Source organism: Liolophura sinensis, chromosome 6, assembly GCF_032854445.1.
Source record: "Liolophura sinensis isolate JHLJ2023 chromosome 6, CUHK_Ljap_v2, whole genome shotgun sequence".
Taxonomy (NCBI): Eukaryota; Metazoa; Mollusca; class Polyplacophora; order Chitonida; family Chitonidae; genus Liolophura; species Liolophura sinensis.
In genome coordinates this window covers 52,471,373-52,490,362 of record NC_088300.1, presented here as the reverse complement: position 1 = coordinate 52,490,362, position 18,990 = coordinate 52,471,373, and the positions used below count along the sequence as shown (strand labels likewise).

The following is an 18,990-nucleotide window of genomic DNA, read 5'->3' as shown; positions in this document are numbered from 1 at the left end:
TCATTCACATCATTCTGTATTATAACCCTTAATGCTAAGGCTGGCGAGATCATGCTGGCGAAGTCTTCGAAGTAGGAAGCGGAACTGTAAATGTACAAGATAACTGGATAGCTTAATGTTTTTCTGTGATGTACGAATATATGTAAACCATACGTAGAAAAAAACATTGTTTTAGGATCAAGTTATTCTGCTAGGCTACAACAAACGTGAGTGATATATATTAACATTTATATGACCAGAATTTAGTAATGTTCATCTATGTTGAGTGTCAGAAAAAGGTTCATATAATGAGGCATATATATATATATATATATATATATATATATATATATATATATATATATATATATATATATATATGACCTTGAGGAGAAATGAGATGCCAAGTTAAAATCACAGCAACTAAACCTGAATGGGACTTTCTGAAGTCAAGGCTTTGTTCAACAAAGACGCCTGCAACTATTGCAACTATTTCCAATATGAGTGGATGCTAAACTCGTAATGGGCGTTTCCCCAACGGCTTCAAGCAGCCAATGACCGGTAGAAACTGGCAGCTATGAGTTGTGATTGGCCAGCTGTCAGTTTGGAGCCAGGAAGCAGCCTGAGCTCAACCATTATCCGAAATACGGTTGTTCGAAACCTAGTTCGTCTACTTATTCCTCGAGCTTTTGCTGCGAAACACACTGCTTCTTGCGAGATACTCTTGTTTAACGCTGTGAGTGGAAGGTTTAGGATCTTTCCTAAGTGGCTTCTCTTGGCTCGTCAGCTAGCTACCCTGTTTGACAAGTAGAACGCTTGGGCAGCTTAAGTCCACATTGAACCAGGGAGGGTAAAAGCCCCCTAACCCCCATGTCGTGTTTGTGAAGGAACTAGGTGTAACGATGATGGAAACCACTACGACAGCTCTCTATCTGAATCCTTTCTCCATAGATCGAATTCTGACCCGTACGGACATAGGTGCTCTCCATCCGCCCCGTGGGGTTGAGGAGCACTGTAATTTGTCTGGGTCACCCCTCACCCCAGGAATATCCGATAGCGACAGTGTGTCTGATGGAGACCGGGACGAAGAGCTGGATACAGACTTAGAGCTGATTAAAGTCGGAGACTCGGATGGCTGGAGTTCGGATGGCGGGTCAGAGCAAGGGGATTCCCCGTCCACGGGACACCGGAGGAAGGAGGATCCGGCTAAGGTGCGTACCGCCGGGTTAGTGAACGAGGTTGTGGAACGAGCCGTAACTCCCTCTGATAGTGACATCTCTATGACAGATGCCTCCTGCTCACCAAGCCCGTATCACGATGACTCACACCATTGCTCACGGCTACTCCAAGACAGGGATTCCCCAGGCCCCCACAGGCTCTCTCCGACAGGTGAGATTGAACTCAATGTTTCTTCAAACTTCAGAAGCATAAGGTTCTTCAGAAATTGGCACGTCATTAACAAACCCATGAGTTCTCACATGTTATCAGCTCAATAGTAAGGCCACGGGTTCTCGTATTATCATAGGAGCAGAAGCCTTCCTACCGCACTTTGATAACGTTTATCAGTATCCCATAGACTGGTATTAAGGGTAGATTAAACAATGTCCTTAGTGTTAAGCATTTGTTTGTTTGAACAGTGGATTTTCTTTACGTAAGTAATTAGATACAGGCTACTATAGAATCATGAAATTTGGAGTGAAGGCGTTTGATGAAATCACCTTGACACACCGGTTTTGCTGTAATAACTTGTGACGTTGATTGAAATCGGCACATGAGCCATTCGAGATGACTTAAGTTAATTTAAGGTACGGGGTTCTTTGTATACAGCGTAAACTCAGGATATACAGGATTATGAAGTGATGTTCATGTTGTCATTTTGGTTACCAGAATAATATTGATGCCAAGGAAAATCTGGCTACCAGAATAACATTGATGCCAAGGACTATTTGGTTACTTGCATGATTTTCAAATCTGGTCACATAACCATGCAATTCCACGGCAAAATCCAATCCATTGTAAAAAAAAAAATCCACATTATTGCAATGAACATCACTGCACATTTTTAACCTAATTTTCTTGAAGACATAGTGCCAGGAGACGTGTAATGCGTTACTATTTAAGTAATGCATGAACGGCTGGACCAGTATGACCAATTGCCAACTATCACACTGTTGTCGCTTCTCAGGTTTTACTCTCTATATCGTATTTTATTTTTTTGTTCATTTTGAATAGTAACATTATTCACACCATTTTCTGAATTCAAGTATTCAGTTATCTGTAGACGATATAATTAAAGACGTACAGACAACCAAGAAAAAACGAAAATCAAGACCAACAAATCCCGCGCAACTCTTAATTCAAAATTATTTTGAGTAGAAGTAGACGTTTTCAGCAAAGTAACTCGCAGTTCAGGTTGTCAACAGGTGAAACATTGACCGAAGTCAAGGGATTAATGCATTTTTAATATAGATGTATAAAAATTGCCCACAAACATTGATTATTGCCCTATCTATATGTAAGTTTTTAAATTGTGATTTTCTTCAAAATCACAAAAATGTAATTGATATATCACAGTACATAAATTCACAGCTCTGTGTAGAAAACAAGATGCTATGAATATGCAGAATCACTTAATGAAATGACAATATTAAACTGAATTTGTAGAAAACACTTCACGAATATATTAAGTTTTATTGAACCCTCAAAGGAAGCGAGGTTTAATGTACGTCAATCCCAAGCCGTGTGCATCAGCTAAACGAGTTGGCGAGGTAGAATTCATGCCCCTTAATTGCTCGACGTTAATCAACAACCTGCACGAAAGTTGTCAGATGCGTGGTTTGAAATCTTGATTTCAAGGATCGCTCGAAGGTTCCTTCATTTATTAATTTTACCATCATCCTTTGAAAAAACTACTCTTGAGACCTAAAGCACCACATAAAAACTACACGACGCGTTGATAATAATACTTTTATTTTGTTTCCCAACCATTTACAGGCAAGGAAAAGGGTTATAGATTTCCTTTTTATAAAAAAACATAATTTAATTTTCTGACTTATGCGGTGTAGATACAGATAAAATAAATCGCTTTTCTCATTTGAGTTGCAAAATAAATGATACAGCTGCAACATAAAATGCCAGTTATAGTGTTTAAAAATTACTTTAGCGCGTATAGTAACTTATAAGTCTAGTGTTAATCTGCTAATGTGTTGGTAATATAGTTCTTAGCTTAACAGTTTTCTCCTATTTTCATTCTTCAAAGGAAATCTCTCACACCTCATAATTTATAACTTACAAACAACTTAGACGATACAAATGTAGCGTTTGTGCGTATATGTGTTGAGTTTTGATTCCCGACAGTCTACAGTCAATTGCAAATCCGGTTTACGTCTACATACGTCCTTAAAAGACGGCTGACCCTTCATCCAGTGTTTATGTAGAAGTGTAATATGGTCGGACATCAGAGGCAAACTGACCGATGACTATCTTTAATTAGTCGGATGTGTTGATAGTGACTGTGATAAGTGACGCTTGTATGGTAAACACACACTTACACAACAGTGAACGACTCTAAGCAAACAGAAGAGCTGCAAAGGCACTGGTAATTTGCGTGATGTTCAGGAAACCAGTAAACCACCATTCATCACTGTTTTTAAAGCGTAACCGTTCCTTCCCACACTGACATTATCAGTGCATGTTTATACATGTTTAAACTAAGGGTCTTTTAAAATTCAAAAATATACTCAGTATAAAAGACCGCAGCAAAGATAGTATAACCAGAGCAAAGATCTTGTGATAGTTGGCAAATGGTTACACGTACATCACCAGTGAAATCCGGCCACTTTTCAAAATTACCTCAGGTAGGGTTTTATTCTAACTGTCCATGTATACGCTTAAAACGTAGCGTCGTATACGCTAGCCCTTATCTGACGTCATTTGTCTAGAATTACTCAACATGTGTTGTCGTCACATATAATAAACAACATGCTGGTACAATACAAGTCAAATTATGTCATAATCAAAAGTGTTAAGTCCGACATTCGCTAGCCCTAATCGATAATCGTAAGACTTATTTCCAAAGCAAACTAAAGTAGCAGTTTCCAAACGAATATGTAAGAAATGGCCATTTTCAGATAGGAATAAGTTTCTATTTCAAAACTGAAATTATCCTTGTTGCCATGAAGACAGCGTGAAAGGAGACTTTGTCATCTTTATAGAGATATATGTCCCACATCCTTATAGAGATACATGTCCAGCATCCTTATATAGATATATGTCCAACATCTTTATAGAGATATATGTCCAAATAAGAAATACCAGCAGAGCTATCTGTGGTATCATGTAAATCCAACGAAAGTAGAAAGATTTGTTTCACAGCCAGGAAATAGAAAATAGAATGAGCTGTATGTTTCCTGATTTCTTGGAATTATTTGAACTTACGACTAAATCGAGATATCTTAACAAGGCTTTTTGAATACGACGCCCTGTATTGCAGATTGATGGCTTAATGCTTGAATTGGTCACCTGATACCAAAATGTTGAGGCCAAACAGCTGCCCCCGTGTAGGACATACTCTCTGCATCGCTATATCGCCGGCCTCTGTCCTCCTCTCCTCTTATGGATACCACGTGCCTACCTCACCCTCTGACCTCCTGTCATAGGGACGGGCTGAGTAGGAATTCATATCACACACACACAAGGCCCGGTGGAACATCTGGTTAGCCAGCAGTGGGAGTTTCGTGGAATGAATATAGCTCCTTGTTTGACAACTAGTGGTCTTGATATTATTTTAAGAGGGCTCGGATACTTCACATTGTTCTGCTCCACTGTCTTGTTTCAGCTTTCACTTTTAATATAATCTACTAAAACTACGACATACAACTCAGATTTGACAGGCGCTTTAAATTTGCCTAATGTTTGTTGTTAGAGTTTGAAGGAATATAAATGACACTCAAACCGTGTTGACTTCTGCATGGTTTTATCCCATCTCGAAATTTTTCTTGCTTATTTAGTGGTGTAAGACACGGACTGTAGCTTTTAATGCCAGAGTAATCGTATGAAGACTGTATATATACAGTGATACTGTAAGAAATCGGTATCTCTCTTCTTTGAGGCTTCTCGTTCAAGTGCAAGATGGTACTTGTTTGTGATAATAATATTTTGTGAAATATTATACAATCAGAGCACAGAGTGAACCTGTGCTCGAATAAACTATCACGGCTTTTCTCGGTTATTCCCCTCCACTCTACTTGGCTAGTGTGTATATGTGTTTGTACGTGGATAAGTGGTATCAATTGTTACATGGGTTTGAGGAGGTCTGTCTGGTGATGTAGGGTCGTATGTGTGTGCATGTGTGTGGTTTAGTGCTATAACTCACGCTGAGTTCTCGGAGATGGGAAATGTGGATTTGAACAAAACGCTGCTGGGTGAGCTCTCCATACAAAGCTGGGCATACAACACGAGTATACATACAGAACAGACACGTATATGTACACGTAGAGGCCACTTCACCGGGTTAAAAATCCACTCACACACCCTTCAGGGTTAAATGTCGTGTGGAACTCTTACAACTTAACGTCTCTGCTTTGATGCTGATCCATTGTTTATATACTGTAATAATATATACAGAAGGGCATTTAAGACTGAAATTCGAATATATTCTTTAAGAAAAACACGCCTTTCAGTAAACGCGTATAAGAATAAAAATATAGATTATATAATTTTTGAAAAATATATATAAATCTTTTTTTTGCAATTGTTAAATGTGTGTTTTTTTTACTTGTATCTTACTTTTCGTTTCTTTATTTTAATTTTCCGTGTGATTTTTGCTATTGAGTACATAAGCATTCGTGCAGCCAAGAATCGCAAATGTTCAATTCCAGATTGCAGAGTTAAGTCAGTTATTAAAACAAATTATTAAAACAAAATGCAGAAGGTCTACCCAAAAACAAATGGCCTCGAAGAGAATTCCGTGATTACATGACCTCATGATAACATTATTTCCCAAAGGTGATCTTCACGATTACAAAATAATTGAATTATTGTAATGATCTGTGTATATATCTGTTTATAATATAATTAACATGTAATAACTATTTAAAACAAACAGAAGCTAGTGTATAGAATTATGTATAAAGTCTGTCGTTCCATGTTTAAAATTTATAGCTATTATAAAAATAATTCCGCTTTCGCATCTATGGAAACTCCCTATCAAACGAAAAATGTCACCAAATTGGGAAAATGATTTATTCGATGATGCGTCCTTTGGCCGACGAAGGTTATCACACCTTGTTCAATTTTCAAGCAGTATTTATAAAATAAGAGAGTCTCTTGGTTAAACTCCAGTGACTGTTTATTTTAGATTAAGTGAAATCAGATGAATGGCAAGGAGTCATGACTATAGATTTTCTGAGATTACTCTTAGAGAAATCGAGCGGCGCCCATAACTAAAATACGTGATGACAGATTATTAAATTTTGGAATGTCATGTCTTTCATGAGGCTAATTCCGGACAAGGTACCAGTGTTAGAAAACTGTTTAGACTTAAGACAGAGTTCTATTCACGATGGACAAGGCCTGGCCTGTACAGCCCCATTTCCTCATAACAATAACGGTTCTCTATGTGCAAACGCTGTGAACTCAGATAAGCCGATAGCTTAATCCCTAAATATACACATTTTCTTTAGTACATAGAATTTTTGCCGATATTTTCTGAATATCACAAGTCATTAATACTTTAACTTACTGTTCATGTGAATGTACTAAACTGACACCTGCTACTGTTTCACCCAATATGAAGCTCACTGATCTTATATATTTCCGCATATGTGTATACAGCGATTGTGTATATAACTAATAGTACAGGGAGACTTTCTCACGCCTTAACCAAAACGGTTGTCTCTTATAAATGACAGTTGCACATTCCATGAAAAACACACATACGGATGTTTATCCATAGAAACCATTGCATTGCTTGCAGGTCATGTTATAATTGACGTACCAGCGAATAATTTTGGGAAGAAGAGGTTAGGTACCTTCAATATATATATGCAGATATAATGTCCAGCTCAGTAAATCTTCTGTCATTAGCCGTACTTATATAACAAGCATTAATGCTAGGTCACACTTACACGTATCCGCATGTGCTGTGTATGCTTCTTGCTTTAAAAGTTGAATGAGGAAAAATCAGGTAAAACACAAGGCATGTGTGTATAGAGGGCATTCGCCTGTATATAACATTTCTCTGTTACAATACTACTCTTTTACACAAAACGTTCTGTTACAGGAAATAGCATTTGTATCAGCAGATCTGCTCTCATTTTATTAACATCTACCCCCGTGCTTGACTTTCTGCTGACTGTAAATAATCTCAGACTGTGTGTATCGATTCCAGGCAACGGCGACAAGACGAAAACAATAGACGCTGGTAAACAAGAAAATGGCGGCAAACCGCAGACGTCGAAGCCAAGAAAGAAACGCTCTCGCGCTGCATTTTCCCACGCTCAAGTTTTTGAACTGGAGAGAAGATTTAGTCATCAGAGGTATTTATCGGGGCCAGAGAGAGCTGATTTGGCTCAAGCCTTGAAGTTGACTGAAACGCAGGTGAAAATCTGGTTCCAAAACCGGAGATATAAAACAAAACGCCGTCAACTACAGCAGGAGCAGACTTTACCGAGCACGGCGAAGAAAGTGGCAGTGAAAGTGTTGATCAAGGACGATAAGAGGCTGTACAATCCTAATGAACTCAAGCCGTTCCTCTACCCATCCATACCAATTCCCGGATTAACAGTATTTCCCTTCTATTTCCATTACTCATAGGTTTTGTGATTCAAGACTTTTAACACCATTTTGTGCAATATGAATAATGTTCTTTGATAACGACAATATGAACATAGTCCACTGATAAGGACAATATGGTCAATGTTCTTTGATAATTACAAGCTGAACAATATCCTTTGATAAAGAAAATATGAACAATATCCTTTGATAAAGACAATATGAAAAGAACAATATTTACAAGGCCCATTGATACCAACAATATGAACAATATACTTTGATGAGGACAATATGGACAATATCCTTTGATAAGGTTAATGTGGACAATGTTCTTTAATGAGGACAATGGGAACAATATTCTTTGGGACGTGACAAGGATCTAACTCCTCATTCGACATATGGCGTCACCAGGGAAACCTCTTTAGAGTTCAGAAGCGTGGTTTCGTTTCTTATGGTCCCCAGTGCTAAGTATTTGTTGATTATTTATGTTGCAAATTAAGTAAACTCGCCCGGTCCGGAAATATATCAACTATTCAACACATATACACCGTGTCAGGGTAGTATATTCTTGCTAAACTTACATATCGATATCGTACTTGTTTCGTATCGACATACAGGCTTTCTCATCTAACCATGAATGAGAATATCCATGATGCTTAATTTTCTGTACTTGTATTATGTTGTTATTTAGTGACATTCGTGGCGTATTAAAACGACATTTCATTGTTTGAAAATTTAATGTTCTTCATTATATTTCGTGGCTTTTCAGTGAAAGAAATTTTGCCTTATGAAGCCATATATTATGATTTAATATATATGTCGTTAGGATTAGTCTGGATTAGCTATTTAGGAGATCTCTAGCTTGAAATTCAAGCTTATGTTACTTAGTGGCTTTACAGAATCGAGGTGGTTAGCGTACCAGCGAGGCGCAATAACCTATGAGTCTTTTACCAATGCTGTTACCGCGACTTCAAGTCCAGCTCACGATGGCTTCCTCTCCAGCCATATGTTGGAAGATCTTCCAGCAAACTGTGGATGTTTGTGGGTTTCCCCCGTGTTCTGCTCGGTTTTCTCCCACCATAATGCTGGCTACCGTCTTATGAGTAAACCATTCACCTTATGCCATATATTTTTTTAAATATACATGTATTCTGTATACATTTAGATTTATTATTTAGATTTATAAATTTAGCTGTGCACCTTATTTGACTTCAGAGTACCTCAAATATTCAAAGCGTGGACGCTAGTCGTAGCCCTTCAGTTGATTATCACAATGCAAAAGTAGAGATGTTCCCCCCAAAAAACCTGAAAAGTCTTATATTTGACGTTTAAACATTTCGACAAAATTCTTAAGATAAAGACGGGAAGATGAAAAATAAAATTTTGTAGAAGTATTGAAACGTCAAATATGCGACTTCTCACAGTTTTTTTGGAGTATCTATGCATGCTTTTGCATTATGCTAGGATTTTTGGTGGATCAACACGTTTTCAGTTGATCATATATTATGTTGATTTTCTTTGTTCATTGGACAATTGTTTGATTGATTAATTGATTTCAGAGCAAGTATCCCAAAAATTCTCGTCAAAGATTTGAAAATTTCAAGAAGCATGGAGAAGTGTCTGATTTTGTCTGTGGGCTCGTATCTTACTATATCTCGTTGCTAAGAGCCAGCCGTTGCTTGTCAAATTAAGATTTGATGTTCAAGACTTGACTTATAGCGGTTAATACGCTTTGACAAATAGACCCGTAGAACTTCTGGTGCCCATCTTTGTTTCATGTTCTGCATACGGTGCCGTGGGGTGGAGGTGGGGTAGGGGGAGGGGGGCTCGAGGGGTGGCTGAGGTGGTTAGCAGGTTAGTATAGAGCAATGACCAAGCAGCCTCCCATCAATATTATTATTCAATGTTGCAGAACCACTTTACCCACTTCTTTTAAAGAGATATACTCTTATCTTAAAACATTGTTTAAAAGTTTTAAAAAATGAGATTATATACATGTAGATCATAGTCATATATTACAAAGAACCTGGTTAAAAAATGCAATATAGAAGAATTGTTGAATTGATTTGGATGAGATATCAAATTTCGGTATATTCATTCACATCGTGGGTGAATGAATGATTGATTGAGAGTGGGTTACCGCCACAATAGCAGTATTTCAGCAACATCGTGGTTAGAAAATGCACGTTAGTAACAGGAAATAGTCATTTTATTGAAGTACATGAAAAACTCGTGAATGTATTCGTGGGTATATTCAGCAAACTGCCAACTGGATGATTAACATGTCATTTTTCCAAGTCTTTTCATTGAAATCTGTATTTACGTGAGTTTACAGTGTCGCTTTATACGGTCAGGTAGGTCATTTTTGGAAATTAAACAAACTCCAGCACGCTGAAAAGAGCTAGAATTGGCTAAGCCAATGCCCACGCAACCGATGTAAGTTGTTTGAATGGTCAAAAAGCACCACGTGGCTTTATTTGCGTTCCAAACGCAAAACCGTGAACGCGTGTATCCCAAGCATTTTCCGAGAAGAAACAAGTTCACAGCAATACTATACACATAGTATATATACCTATACAGGTTTACCTGTAGCACTCAAATAGTAAGTGCAAATCTCCATACAGGTATAGAGATTACACCATTATCGCAATACATGACCATTTTATTCCCGTGATATTACGACAGTACTTATAGTGCTGCCTCACTGCAGCATTATGTCAAAGTCACCAGTCGGCGTGGGACGGGGCTTAATGACTCTCAACCACTAGTATACGAGGTGCAGCAGGTTCAGTGATGACAAAAACGGTCCACGGTGTTGATTAGACAGTTCATGTAATTTTAGGATCGTTGAAGACCGCGTGTCTTCCACGAATATATCGTGCAAGTCGGTTCCCCACACTTTGGAAAGTTTGTCAGTAAACTGGTCAAAGGTTAGTGATTTGTCCCGAGGCCTCCACTGCCTCGGTTTCCTCCACTTATGAAAAGTGAACGCAATATATCATGTAAGTGTAAATTCTTGATCACGGCGTTGAAGAGCAATCAAATAAATATATCAAATGAATCAAATAAATCAAATACTTTCTATAGTCGTGACACTCTTGGTAACAAACTTTGGTATCCTGGCTGAGCGTCGAGCATTTAGTGTATAGAGGTACTGGAATGTTTCCCCATTACTGAAATCCAAGACGAGGAGCCATATGTAATAATGTCATGACTAGAAAGCACTAATGGAGCGCGAACCTCCGCCACAGCAAAAGGTATATACAAATCCTACACTATAGACAAAGCTAGGACTATAAACTCTCTTACTGAAGAATTGATTAAATCATAATCCCGAAGCCGGACGTCGATCCGGATTACCACCAAAATTTAATGGTCCTTGACCCATTGTAAACTTATTTGCACAAAATTTTATCCAAATCACTGCATAACTTTTTCGTTCCTAACGGAGAGATAATCAGACAGGCAGGTAGACGAACGGACATACAAATAATAGCTGGTGAAAACACATAACCTCTTGGTGGAGATAATTGTGGTTTTTCTTGATTAACCTCAACGTTTCACCTTTGACACCATTAATTTATGTATTTGAAACTGTGGATGATATTGAGGATACTGCAGCTATTTATTATATGCAAATGGGAAAGTTAGTACCTTGACAAGGATCCGTTGTTTCCGGATCCAGGAACGTGCAGTTTTTCTTCCACCCAGGAAAATGACCGCCATTGTATAAGTGAAAAATTCTCCAGTCAATAGCGCAAAAACAATCAGATAAATAAATATATAAATAATATATGTTGAGTGATTTCTTACTGCATGCAGACTGGCGTGCTGCGCAAATGATTTGTTCCAAAACCCACCCACCTTCTCCCGGCTCCACTGCATGCCTGTACGTCACAATTGGAAAAGTCCATCATTTACTTGCCAAAGGCAGGAGGTTTTCCCTCTAGGCAGTGGTGTTTTCTACATCCATGAAACTAACCGCGATCATACAAAACCTTTCAGTAAAGCCTTTAAACCCTGTCAAATAAAGAACAGAAATAATTTCTTTGGGATGACATAAATCCAAGAATCTACATTGAATATTTAGATTGTAGCCCACTAGTTGTAACCGGTGCGTTTTTCATACATATATTATTAACATATAGACATAGTGTATAAAGCCAGACATGTGACAGGGCCCTATATATGTAGATACACCTGTCAATTAAATGGCCAATTTAAATAGTAAGTATATCATTTCCAAAAGCATGTCTTTAAGTTGACCAGTGCTTATATGGTAATGCCTACACACACTCCTTTGTTGTCATATGACTGAACAATTGTTAAGTACGACGTTAAACCCTAAGCACTCACTCACTCACAATTACCACACTTCTGCTGTAGATAACGTGTGCGTTTTCCCGAGCAATGGCGATCCGCGAGTAAAAGCTTTATTGACGACTGTTCTCATATATGAATAGTTAATATCTTACCAGGGGCGCAGTTGTTTAACATTGTTTCAATACTTAATACCAGATTTAATACTAAGCCAAGTCTTCAATTTTGTACTTAGTCCAAGCAAATTGAATAACAGTCTGTTAAATATGAAGTAAATCTGCTGTTTTTATATTTTGACTTACTGCATCTGGCTAAAATTTTAAATATAAAATATGATTTAATACAAGTATCAACCAACACACCTTCGAACAAACGGCCACGGATTCCGTCCATAACGTCATCCCAAAGGCAGAATTGTACTGAGGTGAGTGTTGAGTTCATCAGGTATACATGGCGGTATTACCGACGTATAAAGAAACGGTCGACACGTATGAAATTACTAAAAAAAAAAAAAAAAAAAGGAACACACCCTTGTATGCATTATATCTTTTGGCCATTCAGATGTTCGATCCCAGCTCCCTCTGGCCCAGGTGTGGTCTTACGGCTAGAGATGTGTGCTGTTTACTTGAGACATGCGGAGGTTTCCGTGGCCTTGACCGGTGTGCCGCACCAATAAACTGACATATATAACTGACATATCCTTAAATACGGTGTAAACTGTCTATGAAATATTGAGTAAAAACGAAGTAATTTCCATCTGATTATGTGAGTTCCAATGCCCACGTCTGATAAATATAAATATATTTATATATATTTTATATACTAAAGGCCGAAAAGCATCATGAATGTAGTGTGAACGTGGTTTTTCATGCCTTCCCGTGCCAGTGCAGTTTGTATATATAGGTTAGGGAATAGTTTATCGGACCTAAGACATTTTACGTAGGCCTACTTATCTATAAGCAAAATTTTCCAGCATGGATATATTTTTGCAAATAAGACAGGGTTTAAAGAGGTAAAGCGTGCAATCTGCATTGTCTTTTGATTGTCGCACACAATGTACATGCATGTACAAGAAACTTGACTTCAATAATGTATTAACACAGCACAATATAGGCCAGTAGACAAAATGAACTAGCATTAGAAAAAAATAAGTGTTTTCCAATTAAAAGTTCTGATATAAAAAATGAATAAAATATAAGCTACATAACCTAAAAAAATAACAGAATTCTACTTCTAAATACATTATCCAGAAAAGTATGTTTAAAATATTTTTCACGCTAAAAATTCCCAAGCAAGCATATTTTGTTATACAACCCGTTAAGTGCAGCTACTTATTGAACATCATAATCGATTATTGATTAATTTCTGTGACCTGATCAAGATGTCCTTTATAATAAAATTTCTTTAACTCACTATGTCGAAACGTTTACTGTACGGTAAAACTGCACGGTCTAATTTTAAGCATATATGTAGTTGCTGTGTCGCAATTTTATAGCACATATATGTTAAAACTTTAAAGTTTAAACACCAATTGGCATCGTAAGTACAACACATTAATAGCGTAATTGAAGGTATTTCGACTATAATGACATGATATACCTAATTTTCATTTTCACCACGAAACAAACACATATGTTGCTAATAGTGATTAAATTGCAGCGACGTTGACAAATGGGGAATACGCGTCCGCTTTGCCCGTCTGAACAAACATACATCGACTCTCAGGTATCTGGATGGTCACGTGACAATATGATGGATGGAGGAGATAAGTCATTAAATGGTTGTTAACAAGCCAGGCCCGCCTCGTGCCACGAATACTCACGTGATGTTGGAATGTCCCTGGTATAGAGAAAGCGAAGAACATCGAGCCTGCAACTGTGAGTTACAACTACGTTACACGTGGTCAGTACAGGGATAAATTAGTGCAGAGATTTGTTTGTGTGCCTGATTTATATACATTTAGTTGGGCAATCGAGATAGAAAAATATATTTATTTATCTAAAACAGTACTCGCATCAAAATTATTCATTCCTTTCAAATTATTTAATATTTACAAAGTTCGCCTTTTCTATGTACGATGCATGGCGTGCCAAAAACAATGCAAACGGTCAACCTACTGAAGAAGTCAGTCAAAGACAGATCTTGTCTAATGCTATTTCATTCAGAGAATTGTGGAATCTTATTCCGAAAGATACACTTGTTAATGTATGATTAATGTACTGCTATGGACATCAGAAAAATACAAGAAAGACAGACTCAAAATATAAAAATGAAAAGTGCACTTTTATTTCCAATTTGAAGACAAAAATGTCCACGTTAGTCGAGGCAAGATTATAACTGTATACATACGGATTGATTAATCTCGTGTGAGAGCAAGTGTATGCTGTACATTGACATTTGTAGGTCAGGCTGTATATAGTTTTGTTATTCGATTTAGATCTCCATCGGTGGAACAAATCATGTCCAAAATGCAATCCCAAACCAGCTTGTGGCTCATCCATTATAGGGTTTGTCTCATGTCAAAATCGTTAGGAATATTAGTATAATCAAAGATATACAGCATCGAGAGTACAGCAATGAGAATAAAAGCAGCGACGACAGTGCTTGTGATAAGTGGCAATTGACTTGCTTAAGCCGTGGTGTTAGCCATTGTAGTATAAGTTCCTACAAGAACAGTCAAAATAAAACCCTGGCTGCATGAGGTAAATTGACCAGAGATCAGATTCATCGGTTGCGTTTGACGCTTTGTCAGTTATCACACTGTCGTCGCTGCTCTGTTTTTTTTTTAAATCTTTATATACCGTAGTGTTTTATATCAAACGTCACAGTATTATCATAAGTGTATTTAGTTATAAAACTTTATACACGAATTTTTATAAAGCTAACAATTTTTGGGACGAAACACACAAAACTTTTTCACAGATGCGATAACTGCAACAACCCACTTTCACCACACTTTGTTCAGTTAATTGTAATTTGTTTTCAGTAATGCAGGTGCTAAGATGATAAAATGATGTGACCTCATTTACGGAAAAAATTACAAAGCTAAGGTGGGCCGGGATAACACGAAGAAATTCAAGATGGAAAAAACAAACCGCACCACAAGGACAGGGCTTTACATTATAAGGCTATAATGTATTCGTAAATATATTTATTTATTTGCAGGTTTTACGCTGTGCCTAGGAATGTTTCACCGATGTGACGGCGCCAGGGCCCTCTTTCACAAAACTTCGTAAATTAACATTTCTCACAAATGACATCGTCTTTTGGCATTTTAATCTAGACAACGTCTTTTACGAAAAAAAAGTTACGAGTAATATGACTTACGAAGTTTCGTAAAATTGGCTCCAGCATTATAGTGGGAGGAAACCGGGCAAAACCGGGGGGGGGAGCACTAACGACAGTCCGCAGGTTGCCCACTAACCTTCCTGTCTACGAACGAAGAGAAAGCAAGCATGAGCTATATAGCTGGACAAGGCGATCGCTTTGGTGAGAGTCTCCTGGATCCTTATCCTGCGCTAGCACGTTAACCACTGGGCCATGCAGACCCTAATTTATTTACTTATTTATTTATGTCTGCCATGCATGCAGGTACCTCACAAAAATCTTTATTTATAACGGACGGAACAATGCTTTAGTTCAATGGGCTGGCGATGTACCATCATTCACAAAAGACACAAGTCACTAATAATGGAACATATAAAACAAGCAAATAAAGAAGCTAGGAAACTAATATAATAAAAAGACAACAGTGTGATAGCTGGCAAATGGTCACACCGATGAAATGCGGAAGACCTAAAGCCTCTGTTTAGTGGGATTTCATCTATAGGGCAAAGTTTGTCGCCTGACTCGCCTAATTCATACCTTCCTGAAAATAAATTCATTTCCCTTATATTTAGTGTTGAATGACACATCAAAACAATCGCCATTTTATAATTAAGCAATGGCCGTGATCCTTATCGCAACCAGCGTTGCCTGTCGTCATCAGAAACAGACTTCTGGGATATTTCCCAGCAATTTGCAGGTGCGTGGAAGGGAAAAATCTGGCGTGTAAACAATGGGAGTTTGGCTGAATGCAGATTTAATGCTGCACTGGGCAGGTGTAAATCACTCTATAACGGCTGTTTACCGGGTGATAAAAGTCTCGTCAAGAGCTGGTAACTATACGGCTATACCTCAACAACCCCATAACGTCCAGCGTTAACAACTAAGTCAACGCCACTGTCAGTAAGTGACTTACAGATCCAGAAGGCTGTATTATCCCCTTATAGGATTTATGATAATGTTATGAATTACAGATAATTCACTCATGGTTTACAGATGAAAGAAACGGCTAGAGAATTTACTTTCACGAAGCTTCTTTATAGTACAGAAAGTCGATTTTTACTGGCTATAAACTTTAGATAACGTAATTAACGAAAAATATTTAACAAGAAAATGAATGAGCGAACTACTGAGATACTTGCTCTAACAAGCTTTCGTACTTCACGATGTTGTCGCTCAAACTTTCCTCCCCTGCCTGGCTAAGGAGTTGTATAAGTGTAAAAATACTGAGTGCGACGATGTTAAATAGTTAATAAATAAATAAATAAATAAATAAATAAATACTTAATAATATGATTATTACTTAATTTATGATACAGCCTACAGTGTACTAAAAATCTTACTTAAAAACACGTTCCATACATGCATAAATTGTAATGTATAAGTCACTTCGACGAAAACAAGTTATTCTCTTCTGTAATCTGTTAAGTAACTGTTGTTGTAGTACATATAATGAAAATAGAATTCTAAAAGCGGGTGCCACTGCCACACATCACCCCAAATTCATCTTATCGGTATGCTTTTCCACTCAAAGAAAGGTTAATTCGTTGAAGAGCGTTTCCGGGTGGTCAGTTATAAAGGCTTATCGTTACAGGCAAAACCCTGAAAGACAGGCAAGCCTTTGTTCTCTGGGATAACCTGAACCAATTGTGAAACAGCCTGGTGTCGATTTGGAAGGGAAAACATGAAGTAGTTTTTATCAGAAGAACATAGAGGTAAGCCGTTTTCCAAATGCCCACTCTCCAGCTATCAGCGAGTACTCCCGCTCTGGCACTGTTCACTCTGTTCTGATGTATTTCAAAGGCAGCCCAGAGGGCCGGCCCCTGATGGAGTAGAGTTCAAGAAACCAATTAGTTATCGCCATCCTTCAACAGAGCGTCATTAAGAAATTATTAGAGGTTCTGCGTTGGACAAGCAGTGAATATTGTCCACATAAAGAACAGCGTGTTCCCCGGCAGGGACTGGGGGTCGGAATGAAGTAAACCTCGTGGTGGGTGTTTGTAAACCAGTGGCAGCACATGTGAATGTACCTATCATGCTGTCCTGCTCACCCTCCTCTTCACGCCTCCGGCACCCCCGGAATTCACCAGACGAGCATGCACCTGTCTGCCTTGGAGAAATCATCAAGAACGTCAAAGACATTAGACCAATCATTAAACATTAAAAATACAGCAAAACATCTCCTTTACATCATTTGGGTTATAGATGCCTTTTTCTCACACATACATGTACAAGAATATATACCTTTATTGTATGTAGTATTAGCCATTTAAGGGGAATCCTGCTTTTGAAGCTGATTTAATCTTATCAAATTCGTATTGTGAATAAGGTATAATCTACGTGATATTCACTTTGCTCTAATAACATGACTGACATAACATGCTAGCCGACCCGTCCGCGTAACCATGGAAAATCCGCTATCGCTTCGCTACAAGTACATATAAATGTTTAATGAGGCAATATACAGGGAACAGGTATACATGCAACCGCGGGCTCAATGTACTTTGTGGCTGGGGTAATGTCGTGATCAGCTGCCCCAGTCACACCCAGTCCCGGGGTATCAGTGGCGTTACCAAACGCACATCAGTTGTAAATTGCCAAAAGACGAGAGAATACGCCATTAGCAGACCGATACTTCTCAGGAGTCCTATACAGAGAGTCTAGTGATTGGCTGTGTCCGATCTCTGTAAATCCAACACGGTCGATCAACCTCACCCCACATGCTTTATTATTACACTTGATCCGCTTTAATCTTTTGTAGTGCAAAATTGTCCGTGAATCACTGAAGCACAATATACGTGTAAAAATCCTCAAGAGACGCACTCCAGCCAAAAGCACGTACTTCTTCACACTAAGCATACATGATAGGTCATGTAAAACTACAGGAGAGTAAAGAGCAACCGTAATCGAGGGTCGCATGGCCCCATTAAACACACGATGAGATTGGTCCTTTTGCTGTTTATTCGAAGACATTAACGCTTAACCTCGACAATTAAGGATTCGGTTAAAAACAAACGGGCGTTAGATGAGTGCGTGGCGCTGTCACACACGATGCCCAGTCTCTGACGGATCACCACTTACTGGATTCCAGACCGGAAGTGAAGGGTAACCTTCTGTAAAATATTTATCTGGCGATAATGGGTTTAATACAGAAATTAATAACATCACCAAGTGCCCGGTACTTGATGTTTTTAAATCTAGTGTCACTGTTCAGTCTCTTTCTGTTATACATGCTTTTATACAAACTGAAACCCCCCAGGACTGTCCTGTGCCCGAGGGGAGCGTGCTCCGTCTGCCTGAGACAGGATATCCTCTCCACACACTCGCTCTCATCGGCATCAACAAAATCCGAGGGAATAAAATTGTCTCTAATGGCTTGGACTATCTGGTTTCAGCCTGCGAATTCCTGCGCTGCCTAGGTGGTCTGTGTGGATAACAATTGTGTAAGAGGCTTCTTGACGACGTGCAACGGTCTGAAGGAGGCGGCTACTTAACATAACTTATAGATAATCGACAAGTGATAAAACTCTGTCACATACATCAGCCATTATGCATCAAGCTAAAGTTCGTATATACGTCTTTAACATTTGATGA

General features: G+C 38.3%; 1 protein-coding gene across 1 annotated transcript; it reads left to right on the top strand.

Moving 5' to 3' along the window:
* The first annotated feature begins 681 nt into the window (after nt 1-681).
* On the top strand, nt 682-8,460 carry LOC135468864 (homeobox protein Nkx-3.2-like). The gene is made up of 2 exons (XM_064747323.1): nt 682-1,368; nt 7,370-8,460. The coding sequence occupies exons 1-2, from the start codon at nt 882-884 to the stop codon at nt 7,792-7,794; spliced, it is 912 nt and encodes a 303-aa protein (XP_064603393.1). The 5' UTR covers nt 682-881; the 3' UTR covers nt 7,795-8,460.
* The last annotated feature ends 10,530 nt before the right edge of the window (nt 8,461-18,990 follow it).